Source organism: Octopus bimaculoides, chromosome 3 (genome assembly GCF_001194135.2).
Source record: "Octopus bimaculoides isolate UCB-OBI-ISO-001 chromosome 3, ASM119413v2, whole genome shotgun sequence".
NCBI classification, from domain to species: Eukaryota; Metazoa; Mollusca; class Cephalopoda; order Octopoda; family Octopodidae; genus Octopus; species Octopus bimaculoides.
This window is the reverse complement of record NC_068983.1, coordinates 118594632-118618983: the sequence shown is the minus strand read 5'-3', so window position 1 is coordinate 118618983 and position 24352 is coordinate 118594632. Positions and strand designations below refer to the sequence as shown.

At 33.4% G+C, this 24352-nt stretch overlaps 1 protein-coding gene across 3 annotated transcripts in view; it reads left to right on the top strand.

The window, feature by feature from the left end:
* The window catches only part of LOC106868416 (uncharacterized), a 257787-nt gene that overhangs the window by 122664 nt on the left and 110771 nt on the right, over positions 1-24352 (top strand). For all 3 annotated transcript variants that reach the window (XM_014913660.2, XM_014913661.2, XM_052966488.1), the window contains exons 2-3: positions 10093-10252; positions 14081-14226. In XM_014913660.2, the coding sequence (XP_014769146.1) occupies positions 10093-10252; positions 14081-14226 (306 nt within the window). The remainder of the gene's footprint in view (positions 1-10092; positions 10253-14080; positions 14227-24352) is intronic.

Genomic DNA, 24352 nt, shown 5'->3' with positions numbered 1-24352 from the left:
ATGCTGAAGCCATGGTTGGAAGCCTGTGACCATAGATTTGCATTATTAGAATAGACCTAAGACTAACACAACCACTCCATAAGTAATACTCTTACTCTACATCTAACAATGCTTGGAAATGAAAAAGATAATCTCTCATAAAAAAAATATATATTTAATGAAAAGAATTTCTCCACTATTTCTGTTGAAATATCATAATTTGTAAGTTCATTCATCTTCTGATTCAATGAATATAGAAATTCCCTATGAAAAATGAAATGTTTCACAATCCTTATCAGCTAATAGGTCTTGTTTTCAACTCTGTTGCCAACATTTCCTTGTGAAACCAGGCAGTACACTTAATTCTTTGCTATTCAGTTCACCTAACTGTTGAATTGGTATCAGCTCCTCTGGGAATATTCTCTGAGATAAATTGCTATCATATCTAGTGGGTATATGTATCTCTAATCTGCTTATCTAGAAACTGGAGCAAAGTACCACTCTTAAAAGCCTTATGGGTTTTAACGCTTACTATTACCCTATAGTGATTTTACAAAAATGCATCTACAAGCAGAAAAATTATAAATAGCCATCCTGATATGTTATTAAACTAATAGTCAAATAGTACACAGTATTCTAAGATCATCATCATCATCATTTAACATCCATTTTCCATACTGGCAAGGGTTGGACAGTTTGACAGGAACAGGCAAGTCAGAAGGCTGCACCAGGTTCCAGTTATCTGCTTTGGCATGGTTTCTACAGCTGGATGCCCCTCCTAACACCAACCATTTTACAGAGTGTGCTTTTTATGTGGCACCAGAATGGGTATTTTTTACATGGTACCAGCACAGGTGTCTTTAAAATCTAATTAAAATAATAAAAGAAACTTTTAAAAAACCTACTTAGGTAAACCTTGAAAGATAATCACTGCAATGATAATTATATATTAACCCTCTTGGGACACCCAGGCCAATTGACTGGCCCAAATGATACAAGCTGAAAAGACTTTGAGGCTGATCAATTGGCCCAATGAAAGAAATATTTTGAAGTGTAATAGTCAATCAGAGATCGTCTTTCAGTAGATATAATATAAAACTATATATTATATATAGTTTTACATAGTAATAAAATAGTTTTATGCACTTTATCTTTGTTTTCTACATGCACCCATCAATTCCAATTACAACAGAAAAAACATTTTGGTCTTTTATACCAAAACACTTTGCATCTCAAAAGGGTTAACACTGTCTAAGCAAGTGAACTAAAGATTATGTCCATGTTCTCTTGTTGGGGTCTGTAAGTTATGTGTTAAGAGTTCATTAAATAAAACAAAAATTTGTTTATGAGAGATGCAGAATTTTAGATTCACCAGCAAAATTTAGGTTGTTATAGCCATTGGCAATCACACTGAAAGAATATTGCTCTATCACTCATTTATTTAGCCACATTAAAGCTCTGCTTTGAAGCACTTTAGTTGATCACATCACCCCTAGTACTTATTTTAAGTCTGGTACTTACTTTATTGATTTCTATTTGTTGAACCACTATATTATGAGATTTAAGCAAACCTATGTTTGTGTGTCTTTGTGTTTGTCTCTCACTATCACTTGACGATATTGATGTACTTATGTTCCCATAACTTACCAGTCTAGCAAAAGAGACTAATAGAATAAGTACCAGGCTTAAAAAATAAGTAGTAGGGTCGATTCATTTGACTAAAATTCTTCAAGTCAGTGCCCCAGCATGGCTACAGTCTAATGACTGAAACAAGTAAGAGATAAAAGATTTAGACACACACACACACACACACACACACACACACACATATATACTCACATATATATAATTGGGGTCTACAAATGTGTTCATCTACCAGTTTCATTCACAAGACATTAGCCAGCCACTTGCCCAAGATGTTACACGGTGGGACCAAACCCTAAACTATGCAGTTGTGAAGTGGATTTCTGAAAGACACAGCCATACATACACCAATTGGATAATACAGAGGAAGGGGTACACAATTCTGACTTCTGATATAAACACAGGATCTTAAATTTGGAGGATGGCTGTATTTGATTGAAACTGACCCTAGTTGCTGACTGGCATTTATCTTGTCACTTTGGAAAGATGAAAGGCAAATTAGAATGTAAAGAGGCATAACTAAATACTATAAGTCATTTTACCAATGTTCTAGACTTGTGGATGTAACATATAACTTAAGAATAAAAAACAATAAATAAATCTTGTAGAAATTAATGTTTTGTGCATGTGTATATGCGGTATACTGTGTGTGTGAAAGAGAAAGAGTGAGTTTCAGGGTGTGTATGTTTATGTGTGTGAACAGATGTGTTTGAAATTAATAAACTTCATTAATCAAAATTGGAACAAAGTTCACTTTACAGTGTATGGGGATCATATAGCCTTATGTAGCAACACAAGTATCGCGTTTTATATGGTGTCTTATATAAAATGTTTTGATCTTAATTTTTCAGATTTGTTCTTAGGATTTTTTTTATTGTTGTGTAGCCCAGGTCAGTCCTGATTTATGTAGGCCTATGGATGTATGTATAGGTCAAAAGATTAAGTGAGACCACAAATGTAATGTATGTGACATGTATTATGTCTCAGATAGCTGGAAGACCATACTGAATACTTCAGCATGTATAAGAGAAGTAAGCAGTTAATCTCTTCAGTTTAGCTCAAAGCTTTAAATATTTGACATTCATGCCTTTTCCAAAGAAACTTTTGAAGGAAATTAAAAGAAAATCTATAAGCAAGAGTTGAAACCATGTCAAAAATCGGTTTTCTGAATGTCTAAATAAGCAGTGACTTTAGGGATGAAATTACAGCAAGATTAAATATGTTTCCATACTTAAAATTAATTTTCTGTGTAATACATTATACAGAAAATTAATGTCATTACTTATAGGCAGACTGAATTGATTACATCCTTCTCTTCTTCAAATTTATGTTGTGTCTGGTTAAAGGAAAGATATTATTTATCATTAAAAAGAGTGAAGAGAATTTAATTCAATTAGAAACATTTCCTTTTTAATATTGATTTGCTTGGTTATCAATAACTACAATATTTGTTATTTTGTTTTACCATGCTGCAAATTAAATAGTAAATTTCTTACATGCTGGGGATGCAGTTTCAATTATTGTTACAAACTATTTTGATTAATTTATACTGCTAGTATGCTTGGGGGAAAAAAATTATGAATCTCAGAAAACCTTAATTTCAGCCCCTGAAAGCCTATGACTTTAAAGCACAGCCAACAGAAATTACCTTTAAGGCTGCAAACTGACTAGAATAGAACAACACATTAAATGCTTAGCAATACATAATAAAACAGCAGAATCTGTGAAAAACTAGTCATATTCTGTGTTGGCAGAAAGTAATACAAATAGTTCAAACAGTGGAATAAATTTTATGACATGACAAAGAAGAGAAGACTAAAGGTTTGGATGTTTGTCCTTTTTTGGAGAAAATAAAAAAAAAATTGAGATCTTATCACCAGACCATAAAACTGTGGATAACAAAATAAAAGAAGTGAAGTGATATGAAGGGTATAGATGTAGAGGTTTGACCTAATATCTTCATCTCTTTGTATTCTAAGTTCAAATCTCATCAGAGTTGACTTCACTTTTTATCTCTCTAGGATTGATGAATAAATACCAGTGATATATTTCTATACGACACAACCCTAAAAATTTGGTAGAATCATTGGAACACCAAATAGGATAAATATCTCGTAGTATTTAGATACATCTTGTGCCTTGTGGTATTTAGATACATCCATTTATGCTCTGAATTCAAATCCTGTTGGAATCATCTTTGCCTTTTATTGTTTGGAATTGATAAAGTTGTGTGCACTGGTACTATTACTGTTGCTGTTGTTGTTGTTGTTGTCAAGTGGTACTTATTTATTCACTTTAAAAGGTTTAAAGACAGTTAACTGCAGTGGAATTTGAACTCAAAACACAAAGAGCCAGCACAAATACAAGACATTCTATATCATGTTCTAATGTCTCTGCTAGAACCCCACTTTATAAGGATGGGGGGAGATAATGCCAAAAAATTACAGTAGTAGACTAAATCCTTTGTGCTTTTCAATGCATCATTATGTTCAACATCAGTAAGGAGCTGTTTTTCATTCATAAACGTTTGATTAAAAAAGAAAGAAGAACTTGTAATACTGCAAAAACTTTCTCTACAAATGTTGGCATTCTATCTAATGAAAAGAAATTTCATTTGAAATGAAAATAGGAAAGCAAAAACAGTTGCTACCATGTTGTATAATTTGATCTGAATTCCTATGTATAACATTTTACTCTAATTGTGTCATACTTTATACATAATTAATAAATAATATAAATGAAATATACATTTGGATTACATTTTGACTTAGCAATGTAAATGTAATCACATATTTTTTTTTGTCCCATGTCAAAGGATATAAACTTTTGATAAAATGGAGTCAAAACATGTTGTCAAAGATCAATTTTAAGGCTGCAAGATCTTACAAAAATTCATCTAAAATCTATTTTCATTAAGCGAAATTTATTCAAAGAATATTAATCAACACTGTAAAGTAAAGACTACATTACAAAGACTGGCCTTCATCTTCAGGCTCAGAAAATAGTAAAACCCCTCTACAAAGTTCAGATGATTCTTGTGGGGGAGTATGCTCCCACATCTGAGATGATAGTGCTGATACACACGCAGGCTTTATATCCACAGAAGGGCCACCTGATTGATTGGCATAAAGTGTTTCACCAACTCGCTTACAACCTCTCTTGTTTCCAAGTAACTTGACTTTTTCCCTAGTTTTTTTTAAATAATGAACTGCTCAATGGCTGGATATGTTATTTGAAAGATTGTAATAGTTTTGGGAATAATTTTTGTGTGATGACTTTTATTTACAATTTACAGACACATATGAAGTCAAGGGAATTCACACACACACACTTATATGATGGACTTCTTCCAGTGTCCGTTTACTTCATTTCATTCACAAGACATTGGTCAACACACAGTTGTTGCAAAAAACACAAGCTGATAGTTCCATACAGTTAGAGTGAACCTTAAACCATATGATTCTGAAGCAAACTTCTTAACCACTTAGCTATCCTTGTGTGTGTGTGTGTGTGAGAGAGAGAGAGAGAGAGAGAGAGAGAGAGAGAGTGAGTGAGTGAACGAATGCTTAAATGCAAAAAATTCAGAGTGGAGATAAAAAGAAAAAGTGAATGCTCAATTCTAAAAATAGAGTATCAAAATGTATCATATTTTTAAAACTATAAGTTCAGATTTTGAGAGTTTCACATCTCCAATTCTCAAATAAAGCTTAAACAATAAAGTTGGCAATCATTGAAAGAAATATTCAGGAAATAAAAGCAAATGCTAAAGGAAGCTTATGATTGACTAGATGTCTAAAGATGATTTCAATTAAAAAAGAAAAATATTTGTATATAAAAAAGAAAAATATTTGTTTGTGTATATACAAATATGTGTAATTCAATCCTGTTATATACTCATGTACACATGTGTATACACATATCTAAAGTGAATTCAGAGTTGCACCGATACACCAAAATTGAAAGCAATCTGAGCAAAATTAAAGGGGGTTCATTTTGCAAATGAAAAAGACTAGATCCTAATTTTGTTGTTACATTATGTAAATCATGTTTGTATATATATGGGGAACAGACAACTGTGTTCAAATTTTATCTTCTTTATTTTAGATTTATCATATCCTCTTATTAGTTTTCAGCTGCTTGTTTGGGAAAAAATAAAGTTTTCAAAATTCATATTCAAAGTTTCCAGATTTTCGCTATCTCATTTTTCAGTATTTAATATACTTGATGTCTATGTTTCTTATATACTGTTGGAATTTATGTAGAATTTTCTGCCAAAGGTTCTTAGACTTTTGGGCTTCTACATCAGTAGTCTTGTGTTGGTTTGTTTTGTTGTGGTCAAATTTTTTACTGTTAAGTTTTCATGCCAGTAGCTATGTGATAATTTTTTTGATGTGTGCTTTGTTTGCATGTTTATTTTGGCATTTTGTTGCAATATGAATATCACTTCCAGGATTAAACTTCTATTTCTGTGAGGAATTTTATAGAGCATTTATTATCCTCCTAGTATTTCTCTAATTTTGTTTTGTGTTGTGTGGTATAATGGTTTATTATTACTCCTTGCTGTAAATTCACAGTGAGTTTATGACAAAGTATTGTACTAGTATGTCCAGTGTAACAGATGATATCCTGAAGTTTACAACTTTCAGTTTTACAGTTAAATATATAGATTACATTGTCATTAACAGCTTGTTGTCAGGTTTATATGCTTGTTATTAATAAAAAGGTTTTATTGTTTTTGTAGTATATTATTAGTTTGAGTTTATTGTCAGGTGTGATGCATTTTGTTCCATTTTGTGAGGTTTTTGATTATAGATTCATGTAGAAAATGCATCCAATATATTTTATGAAGTGGTTGATGATAAGAACTTCCAGTCGTAGAAACCTAGTAAAAAAATGCATTGTACAAGCAAGATGTGGTCCACTGAACTAAGAAGATAGTAACTCCAAATAAAGAACTCAGATACTGACAAACTATCCAACCCATGCTAGCATGGAAAACTGAAGCAAAATGATGATGCTTATGATGTATGTATGTGTGGGGGATGCAAAATGATGATCATGATGTATGCATGTGTGTGTGTGCGTGTGTGTGTGTGTGTGTAACCTTTGTCAATTACACATAGGTGAAGGATGTAAAAACATCAGTAAGAAAAGCCAAACATCCAGTGCTCTTTGCTCTAAGTCTCTTACATTATTTTATCTACACCAAGTTATAGTCACTTCCTTGTTACTCTTCAACATTGAAAATGCAAGTAACCAGTGATTAGAAACCCGTAACTAATAGACATTATTGGTTATTGTTCATCAAGTGTAATATCAAATTTTAAAAAATAAGTAACTGAACCACTGATTTCTGTCTATTAAAATATGTTTTAGACAAGTGTGCTGCTGGTTCTTAGTTAATGAACACCAAAATATTTATGATATAAATCAATTTTAGAACTAAATCACCTCATTTATTTCTAAAGTTTTAATTTTAGATCTGTAAGTCTGCTAATTCTGTCTTTTTCACTTATTAGAATAACCCACATCCCACCCACCCCAGCTGAAACAATCAAGGGCCAGCCCATTTTCATTTGATTTATCGTAGTAATGCTTTTATTAACTGTAGACTGTTCAATTTATAGCTCTTCTAAGAAGTGACATCTGTCAGCTTTTAGCATTATGGCTCTTCATCTTGTGATGACAGTCCCAACATTTTTGATAGTCCCCAAAGGGAAACATTTCATGTTTCATTGACCCAAATACAGATTTTTAATACTGTTCTACTTTTCTCCCACTCTCTTTCCTCCTTCTCCTCCTCCTCCTCTCTCTCCCCCTCTCTTTCTCTACTAAACCATATTCTCTTAGAACAAGAACATTTACCTTTTCTGCTTCACTGCTTGCTTTTATGTTGTTTTAGCATTTACAAAATGCTCACCGGCTACCTAAATAAACTATATTAACCTAACCATTCAAATATATTGACATTTTAAACATTTTAAGTATATTTTATTCATAAATATAGCCTTAGTAATGTCAAAATTTGTGTTTAATAATAATACAAAAGAATATATTTGATATCTCAGACACATTCACAAAAATGAATGTATTTTGAACAGTGACTCATTGACACTACTCATAGTGGGTTCTGGGGCAGCTTTTTGTTTACTTTGATTCTGTATCACATCTTAATGTTGCTTTCTTTAAGTTAGTTTAATTTTTTTCTTATAGTTGATGATTAGACTCTATACATGTCAGCTCATTTGCAAATATAGTATTTATTCAAATCAAGGCTCAACTTTATGTTTATAACCAATAATTAAACTATGTCCATATCTGTTCATTTGTAATGAGAGGTTCACTTCCCAAGCACATAGTCCTGGGTTCAGTCCCACTGCATGGCACCTTGGGCAAGTGCCTTCTACAGAGTGGTCTAAAAGTTTTGTTACCCCTTACCAAAAAGTAATGAGAGCAATAGAAGAACAAGTAATGCAGTAATCCAAAGCACAAACTGGATTTATTCTATTCACTTTCATTGACGCTGTCACACATCGAGAAGGTCTGTATGAACACCATCACTTCCATGGCACAAAGTGATGTGGCGCCATGTCCTGTATATTTTCCAAAGCTGTGCTTTGGTGATTGTTGCAAAGGCTCTCCAAATGGCATTCTTCAACTGATGGGTATTCTTGTATCGTTCATGTGAAACTCTTTCCTTGATAATACCCCACAGAGCATTATTGCAAGACATGAGACCTGGACTTCTGGGAGTCCAATCAACAAGTGCTGGAAGTGGTTGTGATCCTCGCCCTATCCATCTATCCCACAAAACTTCATTTAGGTATTCCTGGACAGTAATAGCATAGTGGGGTGGGGGCACCTTCTTGTTGAAAGCAACAATCATTCAGGTCAACATTCAACCTCTGGACCTGTGGAACAAACCATTCCCTTAGCATGGCCAAGCAAGATTGGTGGTTAAGAGTGCCCTTGAAGAAATAGGATCCTATCAGGTGCTTACTTGATATATGTACGTATATATGCATATACTCACATATTATTTGTATTATGATATATATATATATATATATATATATATATATATATATATATATATATATATATATATATATATCCCTTTTTAATCCTTTAGCATTTAAACCAGCCATATCAAGGGCCAAGTATTCTGTCTATTGTATGTTCAAACTGGCCAGATCTGGCCTTTCATATCTACCCTACAATGTCATTCTAAAACCAAGCAATCACATCATTGAAATCTTAAAGCTATGAGATAATGCAACAATGCATAATTAATTCAAAACAATCTGAATAAATAAGCATTACATTTGACAGATTACCCAGAATGCTAAAGAGTTAATCCATACCAAAACAGAAAACTTGAGGATATGGTTTTGGCAGCAATAACAATAACAACATAATGATAGTGGAGCTGAAGGCCACAACCTAGGAAAAAAAAACAATTTTGATGCTTAAGGTTGCCATTTGCAAAGTGGTCTAGAGAGTATTACCAGCTCTTACAGAGCAGGAGTCACAAGCAGTTAGTAGTAAGTAGTAAAGTTCATTCAAGCTTGACCCTGACATGTTTGGTAGTAATGACAGTTAATTCACAACTGGGCTTGTTTTTTTTGTTTTGTTTTTTTTTGATCAGTTGTCACTGTCATTGTCAAGTGTCTTCTGCCATATCCTGACTTGGAGCAGGGCCATCTTTACAGCATTATATAGGTCCATGGGCAAATCAGTGTATTAGGCTCTATAGTATTTATTGACAGCAGGCCACAGCATACATAGATCAGAATTAGGCCCTTAGACCTGTGAGGCCTTGCTGCAGCAGCTGCCCGGTGTGCCTAAACCTTAAGACAGCACTGTGTTGAAGGCTTTTATTGAGTCTTTTTGCAGTTAATACTTTGAAATCCAGTTAAAAGGATGTTAAAGTTATTTTAGGAAAAATAGTACTAAAACTTAATATCACAAGAGCTACATATAGTAGCTCTGAGAGATGTACAAAGCATTGAAGTTACAGTTTGTTCACCTTTGTTCAACATATTTGAGTAGAATAGAGTATTGACCCTATTCCACTTTATAACATTTAAATGACTCTCAAATGTAATGCTTATTTTATCACATTGTTTTGAATTAATCACTCATTATCTTGTAGCTTTGAGATTTTGATGATGTAATTATTTATTTTTACAATGGCAATGTTGAGTATGTGCCAAATCTGGCCAGTTTAAACATAAAACAGGTAGAATACTTTGGCTGGATGTAGCTGGTTTAAATGCTAAAGAGTTAAGCCAGGATTAAAGAATAGAGAATTTATTAATGAACTAATTTTAGTCCTTTCCAATAAGTAAGCAAAATAATTAATGATGCATTTGTAATTACATAATAAAACAGATTATTTTAATTTTTTTTAAACCTTGATTTTTGATAAATAATTAGAATTGTATTTTATTTTTCTAACTTTTACAGATAAAGCATCAAATACTAAAAGAATAAAAAAAGTTGTTAAAGGTACAAAAGTAAAGTTAGTATGTACATCACCAATTGAAAATGAAAATGCCAAATTCCGATGGTTGAGGAATGGAACACTTATACGAAATTCAAGAGATATAAGCAAGAGAAAAAAAAAGTAAGTTTGTTTTTCTATACTAGCATGAGTTAGATGAGTATATTATTTGTTTTGTATCCGGTTGCCTTTCCTATCACCCAACCCTTATCTGTTTTTCAAGGAAGGAATCTTGTATTTTACACATCTTCAAAGGTGCCAGCAGACACACAATTTCTTCACAGAAGTGAAAGTGACAATGACAGGACCACTTGTAGTTCATGGTTCTTTAATAGAGTACAAATGTAAACACATACACACATACACAGGCTTCTTTCAGTTTCCCTTCACCAACTTCATTCACAAAGCTTAGATGGCCTTGGGGTTCTAGTAGAAGACTCTTGCCTAAGGTGCCGTATGGTGGGGCTGAATATTTATTCTTTTCATCATCGGTACTCTTCTTTAATTCATGAATATTTTGGTAATAACTAATTCAATGTAGAAAATGATTCATGAAAATGTTCACTTCATTGCTTAGCCAAAAGTAAAAAAAGTTGCAAGTCATTGATTTCAAGTTTTGGAACAAGGCCAGAGATTTTGGAGTAGGGTGGCAAGCAGATTATATCAGCCCCAGTGCTCAATTGATAATTATTTTATCGACCACAAAAGGATGAAAAGCAAAGTCTACCTCAGTGAAATTTAAACTCAGACCATAAAGATGGACCAAATGCCACTAAGCATTTTTAGTCCAGTGCAAATCATGATTAATTATTTCATAGTATAATAGAACATTATTTCAGAAGAGTAAATAATTTTATGTATAACCAATGCATTAGTAGAATCCTTACTACTTTTTTCAGTAAGTTGTGCTCTGGAACAAACTGTGTAACTTTGCTCGCCTCGTTATGTTTTGTTAGCAACTGGTTCCTTCTATTACTCCAAAACGCAACCATCCTCAAAAGCAATTTCTCCAGTAATATGCAATTCATCCATCCCTTCAAAAATGGAGTTAAAAGATCTTTACAAATTATCAAAGTCAATTAGTGTTGCATATTAATTGCTTAACATATCTAAAAACAGAAAAAAAAAAATGGCAATGCAGTTTAAGTAGGAATTAATTAGGGAAATGTTTAAATTAATATTTGCTGGATTTTCTATATTAAACCAAAGCTAAATCAAACCAGAAAAAAACTAACATAATATAGCAGTCTTTAGTTTTCTCACAAATTAATATCCATAATTCAAAGGTAACACAACTTAAGACTTGCCTATATATTTGGATATTTGTGTATTTTCTTTCAAGCAGATGTTCTGTGCAAAAAATGTCCCACTTAACTCCAATTAGTTTCATAGCAGAACATGTTTTCTTATTTGGGTAATGTGAAGAAAGTAGAGTACTGTATTTTGTTGAAGGGCATCAAGATAATGCTTCTGGCTGATTTTGAATTCATAATTACACAACCAGCTACTCAGTAGTGCCTTTTCATCTTTTATTTCTGTCTTGCACGTCATTTCATATTTTTGTGTCTTGAGTAATATATCAATTTTTGTATGAGGAAAGTTTTTGTGAGTGCTTTGCTTTACTCTCCTACATTTTTTGAGAAAGGGATATCCAAAGTGGTTCCTCCATGGCCCTTATGGCAGCAAAAGACAGCCAATTCCAAGTGAGAGAGAGAAAAGCAAAGAAAGATATATGCTTTTACCAAACATTGAAAATAAGAAAAGCAAATTTAATCTTTGAACTGAAAGTGCAAAGAACTGGAATGAATCCTGCAAGGCACCATATCCAACATTCTAATGAGCCTGGCAGTTCACTGCCTGTGCCAGCAACATCATCATCATGAAGAACTGAGCCTCTAGATTAATGCTCTTCTGCTGATTTTTGAATTTTTAAAGATGCCATAAAATTTTTTATTGCACAGTTATGGTAAAACCTGATATTAGTTGTATCAAAAATTATCTATGCAGTGACAGGTAACTATTACAGAAAAGTAGTTCTAAAATCAAATATACTTTTCAGAGACTTTAAATAATAATTCAAAGATGCTATCTATCCACAAGTTAAACAACAGTAAAGTTAGTATTAATATATTTTATGCAATGATGAAAAAAAGAAATTAGTCAATGGCCAAAATATCATTTTCATTTTTCCAGCCAAATATGTTGAAGTCTATGCCTCACTGCTGAAGTCAGAATAATACTAAAACATATCTACAATAATATAAATCCATCTCTCTGAAACCTCTTTCATGTTCAAATTTTCTTCTGAGCCAATATTCTACAATTGCTTAGACCAAATTTTAGCTGCACTAATCTCATTCCACTACTTCAGTTGCCTGGACCTGGAAAATTATAAAAAGTTATAGTCCTAGTCTGCCTTTTATTGGACTAACAAACAGAAAACAATAAACTATTTTTCCCCCCAATTTTTTTTTATAGTTTTGCATATTCCTCTACTCACAGCTATGTGGCTCATTTCAGTCATTCAACCAGCATGCATTTAAACTCAATTTCTGTAATTAAACATTAAACATTAAAGTAACAAAGTTATAAACATGCGTCATATCATCAGTGTCATCATCATACTCCAGTTTTCCATGCTAGCAAGGAAAAACAGATCTCCAACACAGTTTCTCAGCATTTCTTGCAGTCTTTTGTCATCTCTTGAGATTAGCTTCTATTTTGTCTTTCTATGTCTGCCTCAGTATTCCTCTTTCACAGATTCATCCCAGCTCTAAATCACTTGGTATATTTTATCCTACTGTCATTCTCCATCTGCATCACATATCTATTTCAACTCAGTCTTTCTCAAGCATTTTATATCTGATTCCTTTTGAACCCAGTTGTTTCTTTCAGCTCTTATTATTATTTTTTTCCTCATCATTCATGTATATTATCATCATTACAAATCCAGTAGAACATGCTCACTTGCTTTTAATGTCCATATTTCATGACCATGCAATACTGCACTTTGAACTCAAGCATAATATAATTTGTTCAGCATTTTTACAGAAAATACTTTTGATGCCAGCAGAGCTAAAATCACCTTGAATTTTTTTCTTCTCTGTTTTTAATCTAGCTTCTATACTTTTAGAACTCTCTTCTCTACTCTAATTAAATGACCTAAGTAACAGAAGCTGTCAACCACTTTTAAACAACCCTCCAATTATTTGAAAGAATTTATTTTATAACTGTTTTAAGAATTTCAGCTACTTGTATCAATCCCATACTTTTGTCTGTTATTCTTTTAATCTCTGTTGATAAAAAGAAACGAGAATACAATATAGTTACAAAAAGCATTATGCAATGATGTAAAAACAAAACTTTTAGATTTCTGTCTGATGAATAAATGAAATATCCTTTGAGTATTTATAGAAGAAAATTTTGGTATCATTATTTAGCAGCAGGACTAAATGTGTTTTAAGCATATTTTTATGTTATAAATATCATATTTACTTTCACACACTGAAACAAATGATTAACTCTTTAGCATTCAGATTATTCTATAAAATATAATGCTTATTTATTCCTATTATTTTCAATTAATCATGCATTATCTCATAGCTTTGAGTTTTTGTTAATGTAATTATTTTGAGAATGACCTTGAAAGTTAAGTGTGAGAAGCCAGATCTGGTTGGTTTTGAGTCAGATATGGCTGATTTAAATGCTGAAGGGTTAATCAAAGTGTAGTGCTTAACATGAACACAAGAACTTTCTCTTCACTGCTTGGAGTGAATTCTCAATACTGACTTCCTATCACTTGTTTTAAGCAAGGTCATTCTGTTTATACAAGAAAGTTTGTTCTTTTATATTAAGTTTTTATGCCCTAAAATGTCTTTATGGCTGCATTTATATATTTATCTATTTTATATTTTGACATGATACTAACTGAAATTGTTTCATTATCTTCAGGTTCAAAAAAAAAAAAACTAAAAAAGTTTATCAAAGATCAACTCTTCGGATAAGGAAAGTTACATCAGCGCACACTGGAACTTACACATGTGCTATCGACATAAGAGGAAAAAAATATTTAAAGGATTTTTTTTTAATTGTTACACGTAAGTTGAATACTTTTAATACCTCCCCATGATTAATATATTGCTATAAAATATGTATATACAACAATCCAGCAGTTGTTGTTTGTAATCTTTTCATCCCCGTTGGCAACTGTCACAAGAGCCAGTGATTAGTATCTAGCCACCTACTCTGTGCTGAATCTAAATAGCAAAAACTTAAATTATAGTGGCTAAATTCACCTCACTGAAATAGGTATATACATCTAACCAATGTATTCAGCCAAATCATTGTTTAATTAATTAGTATTTCATTACCATGCAATACTGAATTCTGCCCTTTTATGAACCTGGATCACCAAAAAAGTGTTGTTGCACTGAGTCTAGGACTTTTACCCAGCATGGACAAAACCACCCCCAGGACAATTACCCCTGAGGACAACAGGCGATGATTTAAAGCTTCTTAATATATTGGAGAGAGGGTATTTAACCAAAAGGGGTGTAATTGTCCTGGGGGTAGTTGTCATCGGGGAATATCCTTTGGGGGTAATTGTCCTAGTGGGGTAATTGTCTTGATACAGTTGCACTAGCTCTACTTTACCCAGCAGTAACACCAATATCAAGAGAGTAACACAAACAACTAGGTTATTATATTTAATCAGTTAATGTGTTTAACATTACAACCTGTCCAGAATTGCTTTTTCCAGAACCTACTCTGTAGCAAGCATTTGGACCAAGTCCTTTGTCTGAAAATAACTTTTTCCTCTGCTCTTGGAAGTCCTGAAAAGTGTCATGGACATAGTTTCCCCATGTTTCATAATTAGTTTTGAAAGTTTTTAAGTCATAACCAAACACTTCACAATTTGTTCAGTTTGTTTGGTAAACAACCCTTTGAAAGTTGGAAGTTTTTAAAATCATTTTTCATTTGGTGAAAGTAGTCCTCATCTTTTCTGGCTTTATTAGAATGAATTTTTTGGGGGGTTTTTTTTTTGTAAATGTTCAATGATTTTTGCATTTGAGAATAATTTGTTTTGTTTTTTTTCACATATATTCAACATAGTGACAATTGCTCACTATTTATAGATGGAATAATTTTATATTTCAAATATTCACTTGAGTATTGATGGCACTTTCTTTTTCCACTCATTCTAAGTTTTTAAAAGGGTAACATACACAACAATTGTATATAATTATGTCATTAAACTTAAATGTAATGGAGATTATTATATATGAAGAAAACAAGCAATACTGCCTGCCTAAAAGATACTATCCAAGACAAATATAACATCAAAAATTAATTATTCTTGTTCAAACATGTCTTTAGCTAAGATATATACTTATCTCTCATTTTATTCCAATAACATTTACTAATATCATCAAGTATTAAGCATAGTATTATCAAGCATAAGCACAGACGTGGCAGTGTGGTAAGTAGCTTGCTTCACAACCACATGGTTCCGGGTTCAGTCCCACTACATGGTACCTTGGGCAAGTGTCTTCTACTATAGCCTTGGGCCGACCAAAGCCTTGTGAGTGGATTTGGTAGACGGAAACTGAAAGAAGCCTGTAGTATATGTATGTATGTGTGTGTGTCTGTGTTTGACCTCCATCATCACATGACAACTGATGCTGGTGAGTTTATGTCCCCATAACTTAGCAGTTCAGCAAAAGATACCGATAGAATAAGTACTAGGATTACAGAGAATAAATCTTGGAATCAATTTCTTTGATTAAAACCCTTTAAGACGGTGCTCCAACATGGCTGCAGTCAAATGACTGAAATAAGTAGAAAAATAAAAGTAAAAGGATATTATATAATTACTACAATAAGTACAATTTTATATGTTAATCATGTTACCTCACCACCACCCATCACCAGCATGGTAAACATTAAATGTTGATGATGTTGTGTACACTATTGTTACTGACACTACTATTGTTACTTTCGGTCATGTTGTTCATCAGACCATTGCTGTCTATGTGTTTGTGTATCTCTTTTTTTCATTCTTATATTTTTCTGCCTATTTGTGTTTGAATTTTGTTTTAAAAAGAAAAAATTGTTTTTGCATATTCTAAGCTTGTTTCATTTTGCTTTCAAGAGACATATTCAGTGCTGCACCCTTTCTTGTTTATAATTTGTGTTATTCACATATTTCATAAAGACACATTGACATAAGTATATAGAAATTGTTACAACTGAGAATCAAAAACTGAATTGCAAACTTTTTTTTTATTTTTACTAAGAACATATCATGAAATTCCACCAAAGCAATTGGAAATTTTCCTGAATTATTAGTTAGATAGCAAAAAGAAAAAGGTGTGTATGTGAGTGTGCGCATTTGTTTATGTGGATGCAAGTACTTAAAAAAAAACCATGCATTGTAATCTGTTTCCCAGTTGTATCTATGGTGACCACCACAAAAAAAAAGGGGGTGAAGATCCTTCCTGAGTCATATAGACTCATAGGACCGGTTTCCATGGCATATATATTCCCCACATGGATGGGACGCCAGTCCATTGCAGGATTACTCATTTTTGCCAGCTGAGTCAACTGGAGTAACATGAAATGAAGTATTTTTCTCAAGAACACAATGCGTCACCTGGTCCAGGAATCAAAACTACAATCTTACAGTCATGAATTCAACACCCTAACCACTAAGCCATATACCTCCACACCAATAAGAAATGAAAATATTTTTTAAAAATAAAAAAAACTAGGTAGTTTATAAATATAAAAGAACTAAGTGGTTCTATATTGACACAACTTTCCAATTAAAATTTAGATTTAGAATGTTATGTTTCTACACCTACTTAATTTTGAATAAATCATGGTATCTAGGTTTTTTTGATCAGCAATAAGTTCATGTTGCTGCTATTGTGGGGAGCATATTTTCTCAATAATATTAATTAAAAGTCCAATCCATGCCAGCATGAAAAACGAACATTACAGGATGATGATGATGATAACGATGTTTTAATTTAGTGCTTTTCATAAACATTTACTTCCCCAAACCAAAGATTGTTTGTTACAAGTGACCATTTTAATATCAGTAAAATTCTAATGTCATTTGAAAATCTTCCTTCTTTAAAAATAGCCAAATGTTATTGGCTTCATCCAAATGTTATTTTTGTAATATAATTTTACTCTATCTGAAGAATTTCTAATAGTTAATTTCTTACATGTCTATTGAACATGTAAATCTTTGTAATTCCTATTAGCAAATGAAACACTTGTAATGGAGGATAGATAATACCAAAAAATTTCCACTTTCCTGTTTTGTTTATATATATGTATTTAAGCAATTAATATGCTATCAAATGTAGTACTTGATCATTATCATCTTCATCAGTTTTACATCTATGTTTTTCAAGATTGCATATGTTGGAGAGGTCCTCTCCAACACAGCAACTATCCACTTGGTGCATTCCTTTCTCATTTCCTTTGTGAGGTTCAGTGTCATTTCATGTTTTCCTTGGCGTGTCTTTTCCCCTAGTTCTTCTCACATGAATCTCTAAGACTCGACATGGTAGTAAATGGTATAGGCAGCTGACAATACAATTCAAAGTACTCTCACCTTACTGCGTAATATCGAATGTTGATTGCCATGTCATAACTCGCAATATATAATGTAGCTACAGGGATTAAATAAAAATGATAAAATTTGGAAAATAACTAAAATATTGACCTGCTAGGAATAGCAACTAAATTCCTTCAACTTATACCCTACCAGTTCAAATAAAGAAAGGACATACTGACAAATGTAATCCTACATAACTCCAAAAAGAAAGTAAGGGTACGGTATTGATCATGGGTTTACTAGACCATATGTAACTTTGTGTGTATACAAAATGAGTTTTGCTTATCAATATATGTATTTGAGTAAGTGTATGTAAAAAATGTTTGTAAGTGCAAACCTGAGACTACTTTTGGTTCTACAATACAAACTAAATTCTTTATTATTTTCAAAATTAATTGAAATAAAGGCAGGTTTTTTCAATAGAAACACGGTAATGAAAGGGTTAATATAGTTGATGTTCACTTATAACAAATTGTTGTAGCTTACAGACAGGTATTTTATTTTAAATAATCTGCTAAATTCACAACCTGGTACACTTTAAATATAAAATCATAAGAATATATTCTACAATAAGTCTACTGTTGTAATAATGTCACATTAGCTAGCTTGTCTTCTGTTGTAATCTCATTATGCTTGACCTCTGCTATTACTACTGGTTGCTGTGTGCAACTGCCATCTATCCTGACTGAACATAGAGACATGATTAAACAAATTTATGCTACATAGTTGGTTGAATGATAGATCAAATTTGATCCTACATACCTATATTATCTACTGGTACTATAGACTTTGCCAGCCTTGGCAAACAGAGCTAAATGATTAAACTGATCTATGTCACATAGGAATTTCGTATAGTAGCCTGAGAGAAAGAGGCACACACACACACACACATACACACAGAAAATGGACTCAGCCAGAATATGAGATTTGTTGGTCTTCTGCATTTGTACAGTCATAGTGTTCACAGGTCTTTATAAGGTTGTAAGATTATTATTCATGTTGTTGCTATTTTTGTGTACTTTTGATGTTTGGTATGGGCCGAGAGAGAGAGAGAGAGAAAGAGTTTTTAAAATACTGTTGTACCAGTGTTCTGGGTGAGCTGTAGTTGTGTTGGGGGACTGAAGAGTGAAACACGTGTCTGTGTGTTAGGAGGTGATTGAACATGTGTCTGGTATTTGGAGTGATTGAACAACATGAAGAAAATAAACAAGAATTGAACCTTTCTAAAAGGGGGAAAACATATGGAAAAATTCAAACCTTGTTTATTTTCTTGAAGTTGAGTTTATTTTTGATGTGTGTGGTGTGTTGTGTTTGAGGCTGCCTTTAGTTTATGTTGGTTAACAATTTCAGTTGTGTCGTTAGTTCTTTTTTGTGTGTGTGAGTGTGTGTGGCCTTTTTGGCTTGGTTATATTTTTTTTTCTCTTTTTTTTTTGGTTGCTTCTATTTTTATTTTTCAACAAATAAAAATAGAAGCATACCTTAGTATCTATGTTAATGACTATGGCGTTACTAAAATCTGTCTCTTAGTGAATGTAGTTCAACTGGGCTTTTTTGAAGTTTGCAAGAATGTTTTTACTGTGTGAGTGAGATGTGACAATGATGGTCTAAGGTGAGTTGAGGAATTATTATTTGGTTGCTGAGGCACTGCCTTGAAGAATTTTTAGTCGAATGTATTGACCCCAGTACTTTTTTTTTTTAAACCTGGTATCTATTCTATTGCTCTTTTTTGTTGAACCACTAAGCTATGGGGACATAAGTACACCAACACCAGTTGTCAAGTGGTGGGAGGGGAGAAACACAGATACAAAAGCACACACACACACACAAATATATACATATATACAATGGGCTTCTTTCAGTTTCCGTCTACCAAATTCATGCACAAGGCTTTGATTGACCTGAAGCTTTAGTAAAAGACACTTGTCCATGGCACCATGCAGTGGGACTGAACCCAAAATCATGTGGTTGGGAAGTAAGCTTCTTATCACACAGCCACTCCTGTGCCTATACATTTGTAAGTTTGTGTCTCATTTTGCTGAATTTTTCTAATGTTTTGTGCTCAATTTTTGTTCAACTTTATGCTACTATTGGATATTATGTAAACCATGAAGATTCTTTCATGATATTTTTTGACTTGTTTCGTTAGGCTAACACAGATTAATGAAGGTTATTGCACTGAGATTGTAGGTTTCTTTCTTACATACTGTAATATGACTATCTAAAAAGAACTTCCACTATTCATAGTTGTTTATTGTGATATTTGTTACCCTAGTAGCTCTCTCCCCTTTACATATCCACATACCATTTGCAGTTCTTTACTGAGATATTAGAGTACTAATAGACCCCCTTTAAAAAAAAAAAGCAAAAATGAAATTTCATAAACTAAGCTGTTCTATGTTATATTATTGATGTTACCTAAACGTTAGGCTTCTCTTCTTCCTCACAGCAAAATAATTTATTCTAATTTATGAACATTTTGTACTTAGTGTTTGCTGACACAAAACCCTCACTAATTTTCTCAACATCTACTGACCTTGGTTTTAATGATGCCAGTTTAATACATTCATACATACATACATACATACATACATACATACATACATACATACATACATGAATATGTATGTGTGTATGTGTGTAATATATATATGAATATATATATATATGTATGCGTGTGTATGTATATACATACATACATACATACATGCATACATACATACATACATACACACATATACACACATACATACATATATATATGCACATGTACATGCACAAACACACTTGCCAGTGAAAAATAAAGATAGCACTTAGATAACCTGGCTTGTTGAGAGGTTGATAATAGCAGAAGTAATCAAATATCTTTAACTGAAATCTTAAAATGTTTCAGAGTAATTAAGATTTGTTTGAAGAAAATAAAAGGAAAATCTAATCATGTAGACAAATGAAACAAAATACGCCACAAATCTGTATTTATAACATTATTTATATTAGACATCATCAAAGCATTTGTTCATTAGTTTAAATTTATTAATCTGTTTTGTATTAAACCTATCTTACTTTAGGTTTAATTTGAATTTGGGGGTGTCCATATGACTCTTGAGTGTCCATACATGATTTTGTTGTTAAAAATTATGTGCAATAAATTGGTTATACTCCCACAATACACAAAATATTTTGATAATTATTTATATACAATTACTAATAATATTTAAGTACTGAAGAACAACCTCAGGATGTTGAACCTTTCAGACAAGATGACAAAGGACCGAGATGCCTGGCACCTTGTTGTACTCAAGAAGACCTGTACTCCACAGCAGAAGTGTTAAAGTCCATCCCTATGGTAGCGAAAAGCACTTGTGACAGTGCCATGTAAAAGTACCCAAGTGGCATCACATAAAAACACCCATGCAGTGCCACATAAAAGCACCCAGTATACTCTATAAATAGTTAGGAAGGGCATCCAGTCATAGAAATCATGCCAAATCAGACTGGAGTCTGGACAAGCTTCCCAGCTTGTTAGCTTTGGTCAAACTGTCCAACCCATGCCAGCATGAACAACAGACGTTAAATGATGATGATGAAAAATATAAAAGGATTTTTTTAAACACTAAATGGCTATGAGGTTCCAATAAAGTAAAATAGGAATCAAAGAGGTTCATAGGTAAAAAAAAAAGTGGTTGAGAAACACTGATATAAATCCTAAATTTGTTTAACAGAGATGCCCAGCTTTACGGAAGCAATGCATTAAATGAGGTTTTGAGTAAATTAGAAAGTTAATTGCTATTGTTGGTAATATCTCTTGATCTTTCATCTGGTATATAACATTCTGAATGTTATATACACTCTCGGAGTGGTTGGCGTTAGGAAGGGCATCCAGTTGTAGAAACTCTGCCAAATCAGATTGGAGCCTGGTGTAGCCATCTGGTTTCACCAGTCCTCAGTCAAATTGTCCAACCCATGCTAGCATGGAAAGTGGATGTTAAACGATGATGATGATGATGATGAATGATGGTTTTAATAACCTGATTGAGCAGGCCTTTGACAAAAGGCAATCCAGCCATGACCATTCCATAATCATTTCTAAGGATATACAAGAATACATTATCTAATGTGTCCTTTATTTAAGATGGCAGGGTGTGATTTGAGAAAGATTTCATTGCTATTTCTAGAAAATCAAGCAGCCATACTGAGATACTCTTACTTGACTGCTTGACCTGCTAGAAATAGTCTGTTAAATTAAGGTTGACCCTTAAGAGATAACAATAGTATTGAACTAAGCTACTTTTCAGCACCTACTTGCAGCTTAAAGTAACTGAGCTTTTGATAGATAATGTTGTTGTTGGCACTCCGTCGCTTACGACGTTGATCAACGGAACAGCCTGCTCGTGAAATTAACGTGCAAGTGGTTGAGCACTCCACAGACACAAATACCCTCAACGTAGTTCTCGGGGATATTCAGCGTGACACAGTGTGACAAGGCTGACCCTTTGAATTACAGGCACAACAGAAACAGGAAGAAAGAGTGAGAGAAAGTTGTGGTGAAAGAGTACAGCAGGGTTCGCCACCATCCCCTGCCGGAGCCTCGTGGAGCTTTAGGTGTTTTCTCTCAATAAACACTCACAACGCCCAGTCTGGGAATCGAAACCGCGATCCTATGACCGCGAGTCCGCTGCCCTAACCACTGGGCCATTGTGCCTCCACTTTGATAGATAAATGCTTTGGCAATACACACAACATAGCAGCAGCAGCAAACGGATTTGAACCACCATCCTCCCACTTAGATGACTGATATTTTATTGACACAGCTTTCTTTACTCTTGAAAGTTTGATTCTTTTTAACCAAAGATAGATTTTTTTTTTTTTAATGGAGAACTTTTGTTGTTATACAAAGCTAGTTGAATAACCACTGAAAGTATCTCAATGTAGTCAATCAACCAGCTAGAAATACAAACCAAATCACCTTCACATCACACAATCTTGACAACTGACAAATCCCTTAACCCCTGTTGCAGTGCTGCAGCCATGCAGCATATTTAGGGTGAGAAAGCCTGGCGGAGCCCATCTCTCTCCAGGCTAAACTCATTTCTACAGCTGAGTGAACTGGAGCAACATGAAATAAAGTATTTTGCTCAAGAACACATGCATCACCTGGTCCAAGAATCAAAACCACAATCTTATGGTCATGAGTCCAACACCCTAACCCCTAAGCCTTGTGCCTCCACACAATCTTACAAGAAGAAAAGGAAATAATAAAATGAGAGCAATTCACATTTAACAATGTGATCCTGAGTACAATGCATTTGAATAGATGATGAAATAGTCAAAGCTGGTTGTTGACCTGCTCAATCAGAGCTAATCTGAGACTATTTTTTATCTTTTACTTATTTCAGTCATTGGACTGTGGCTATGCTGGAACACAACCTTGAAGGGTTGTAGTCAAACAAATCAACCATCGCACATATTTGCTTAAAGTTTGGTGCTTATTCTATTGTTTCCTTTTGCTGAACTACTAAGTTATGGATACATAAACAAACCAATACCAATGGTCAAACAGTGGGGTAACACAAAGACACACACACTCTTTTTTTTGTTGTTTTTTACTTGTTTCAGTTATTAGACTGTGACCATGCTGAAGCACCCCCTAGAAGAATTTTACTCGAACAAATCAGTTCCAGTACTTATTTTTTTGTGAAGTCTGGTTCTTATTTTATCAATCTCTTTTGCTGGACCGTTAATTTACAAGGATGTAAACACACCAACACCAGTTGTCAAGCGACAGTGGGGTCAAATACACACACACACACACACACACACACACACACACACACACACATACATTCACACACAACATGCTTCTTCCAGTTCCCATCTACTAAATCCACTCACAAGGCTTTGGTTGGCATGAGGCTATAGCAGATGACACTGGCCCAAGGTGCCATGCTGTGGGACTGAACTCAGAACCATGTGATTGGGAAGCAAGTCTACCAAATCCATTCATTAGACTTTTTCTCAGCCTTGCCCAAGGTACCATGCAGTGGGACTGAACCCCAAACCATTTAACTGAGAAGCGAACTTCTTACCACATAGCCATTCCTGTACCTAAAACAACAAAAGAATGAAGATCTTTTTCCTCGGGTCTCAAGTGGTTGTAGAACTCTAGGAGGAAATGAAAACCTTAAACCTATGGAGTTGTTGTTTTTTTTTTCATCTACTCTTACCTGCTATAACATAATCAGAATCCTGACATCTCATTTATTCCCTTTACATGTTAACTGTTGACTGCTATGCCATCTTACTTGACCCCTTCCCCTTCCATCTGTTTCTTCTTAGCTTTTTTTTCCTTACCAGCCAGACATGGACTAACATTTAGTTAGTAGCTATTACAGATGTTAACACAGAAAGTTTGCAATGTACTTTTCTTTCTGACAAGAACACCACATTTACTTTATACCAATTACAGTTGTTACACATATACATGCTACATAAACTTTATTTTCATACACACACACACACACGAGAAATATAATATATTGACATTCATATATATACACATGTAGATATATACATATATATATATATATATATATATA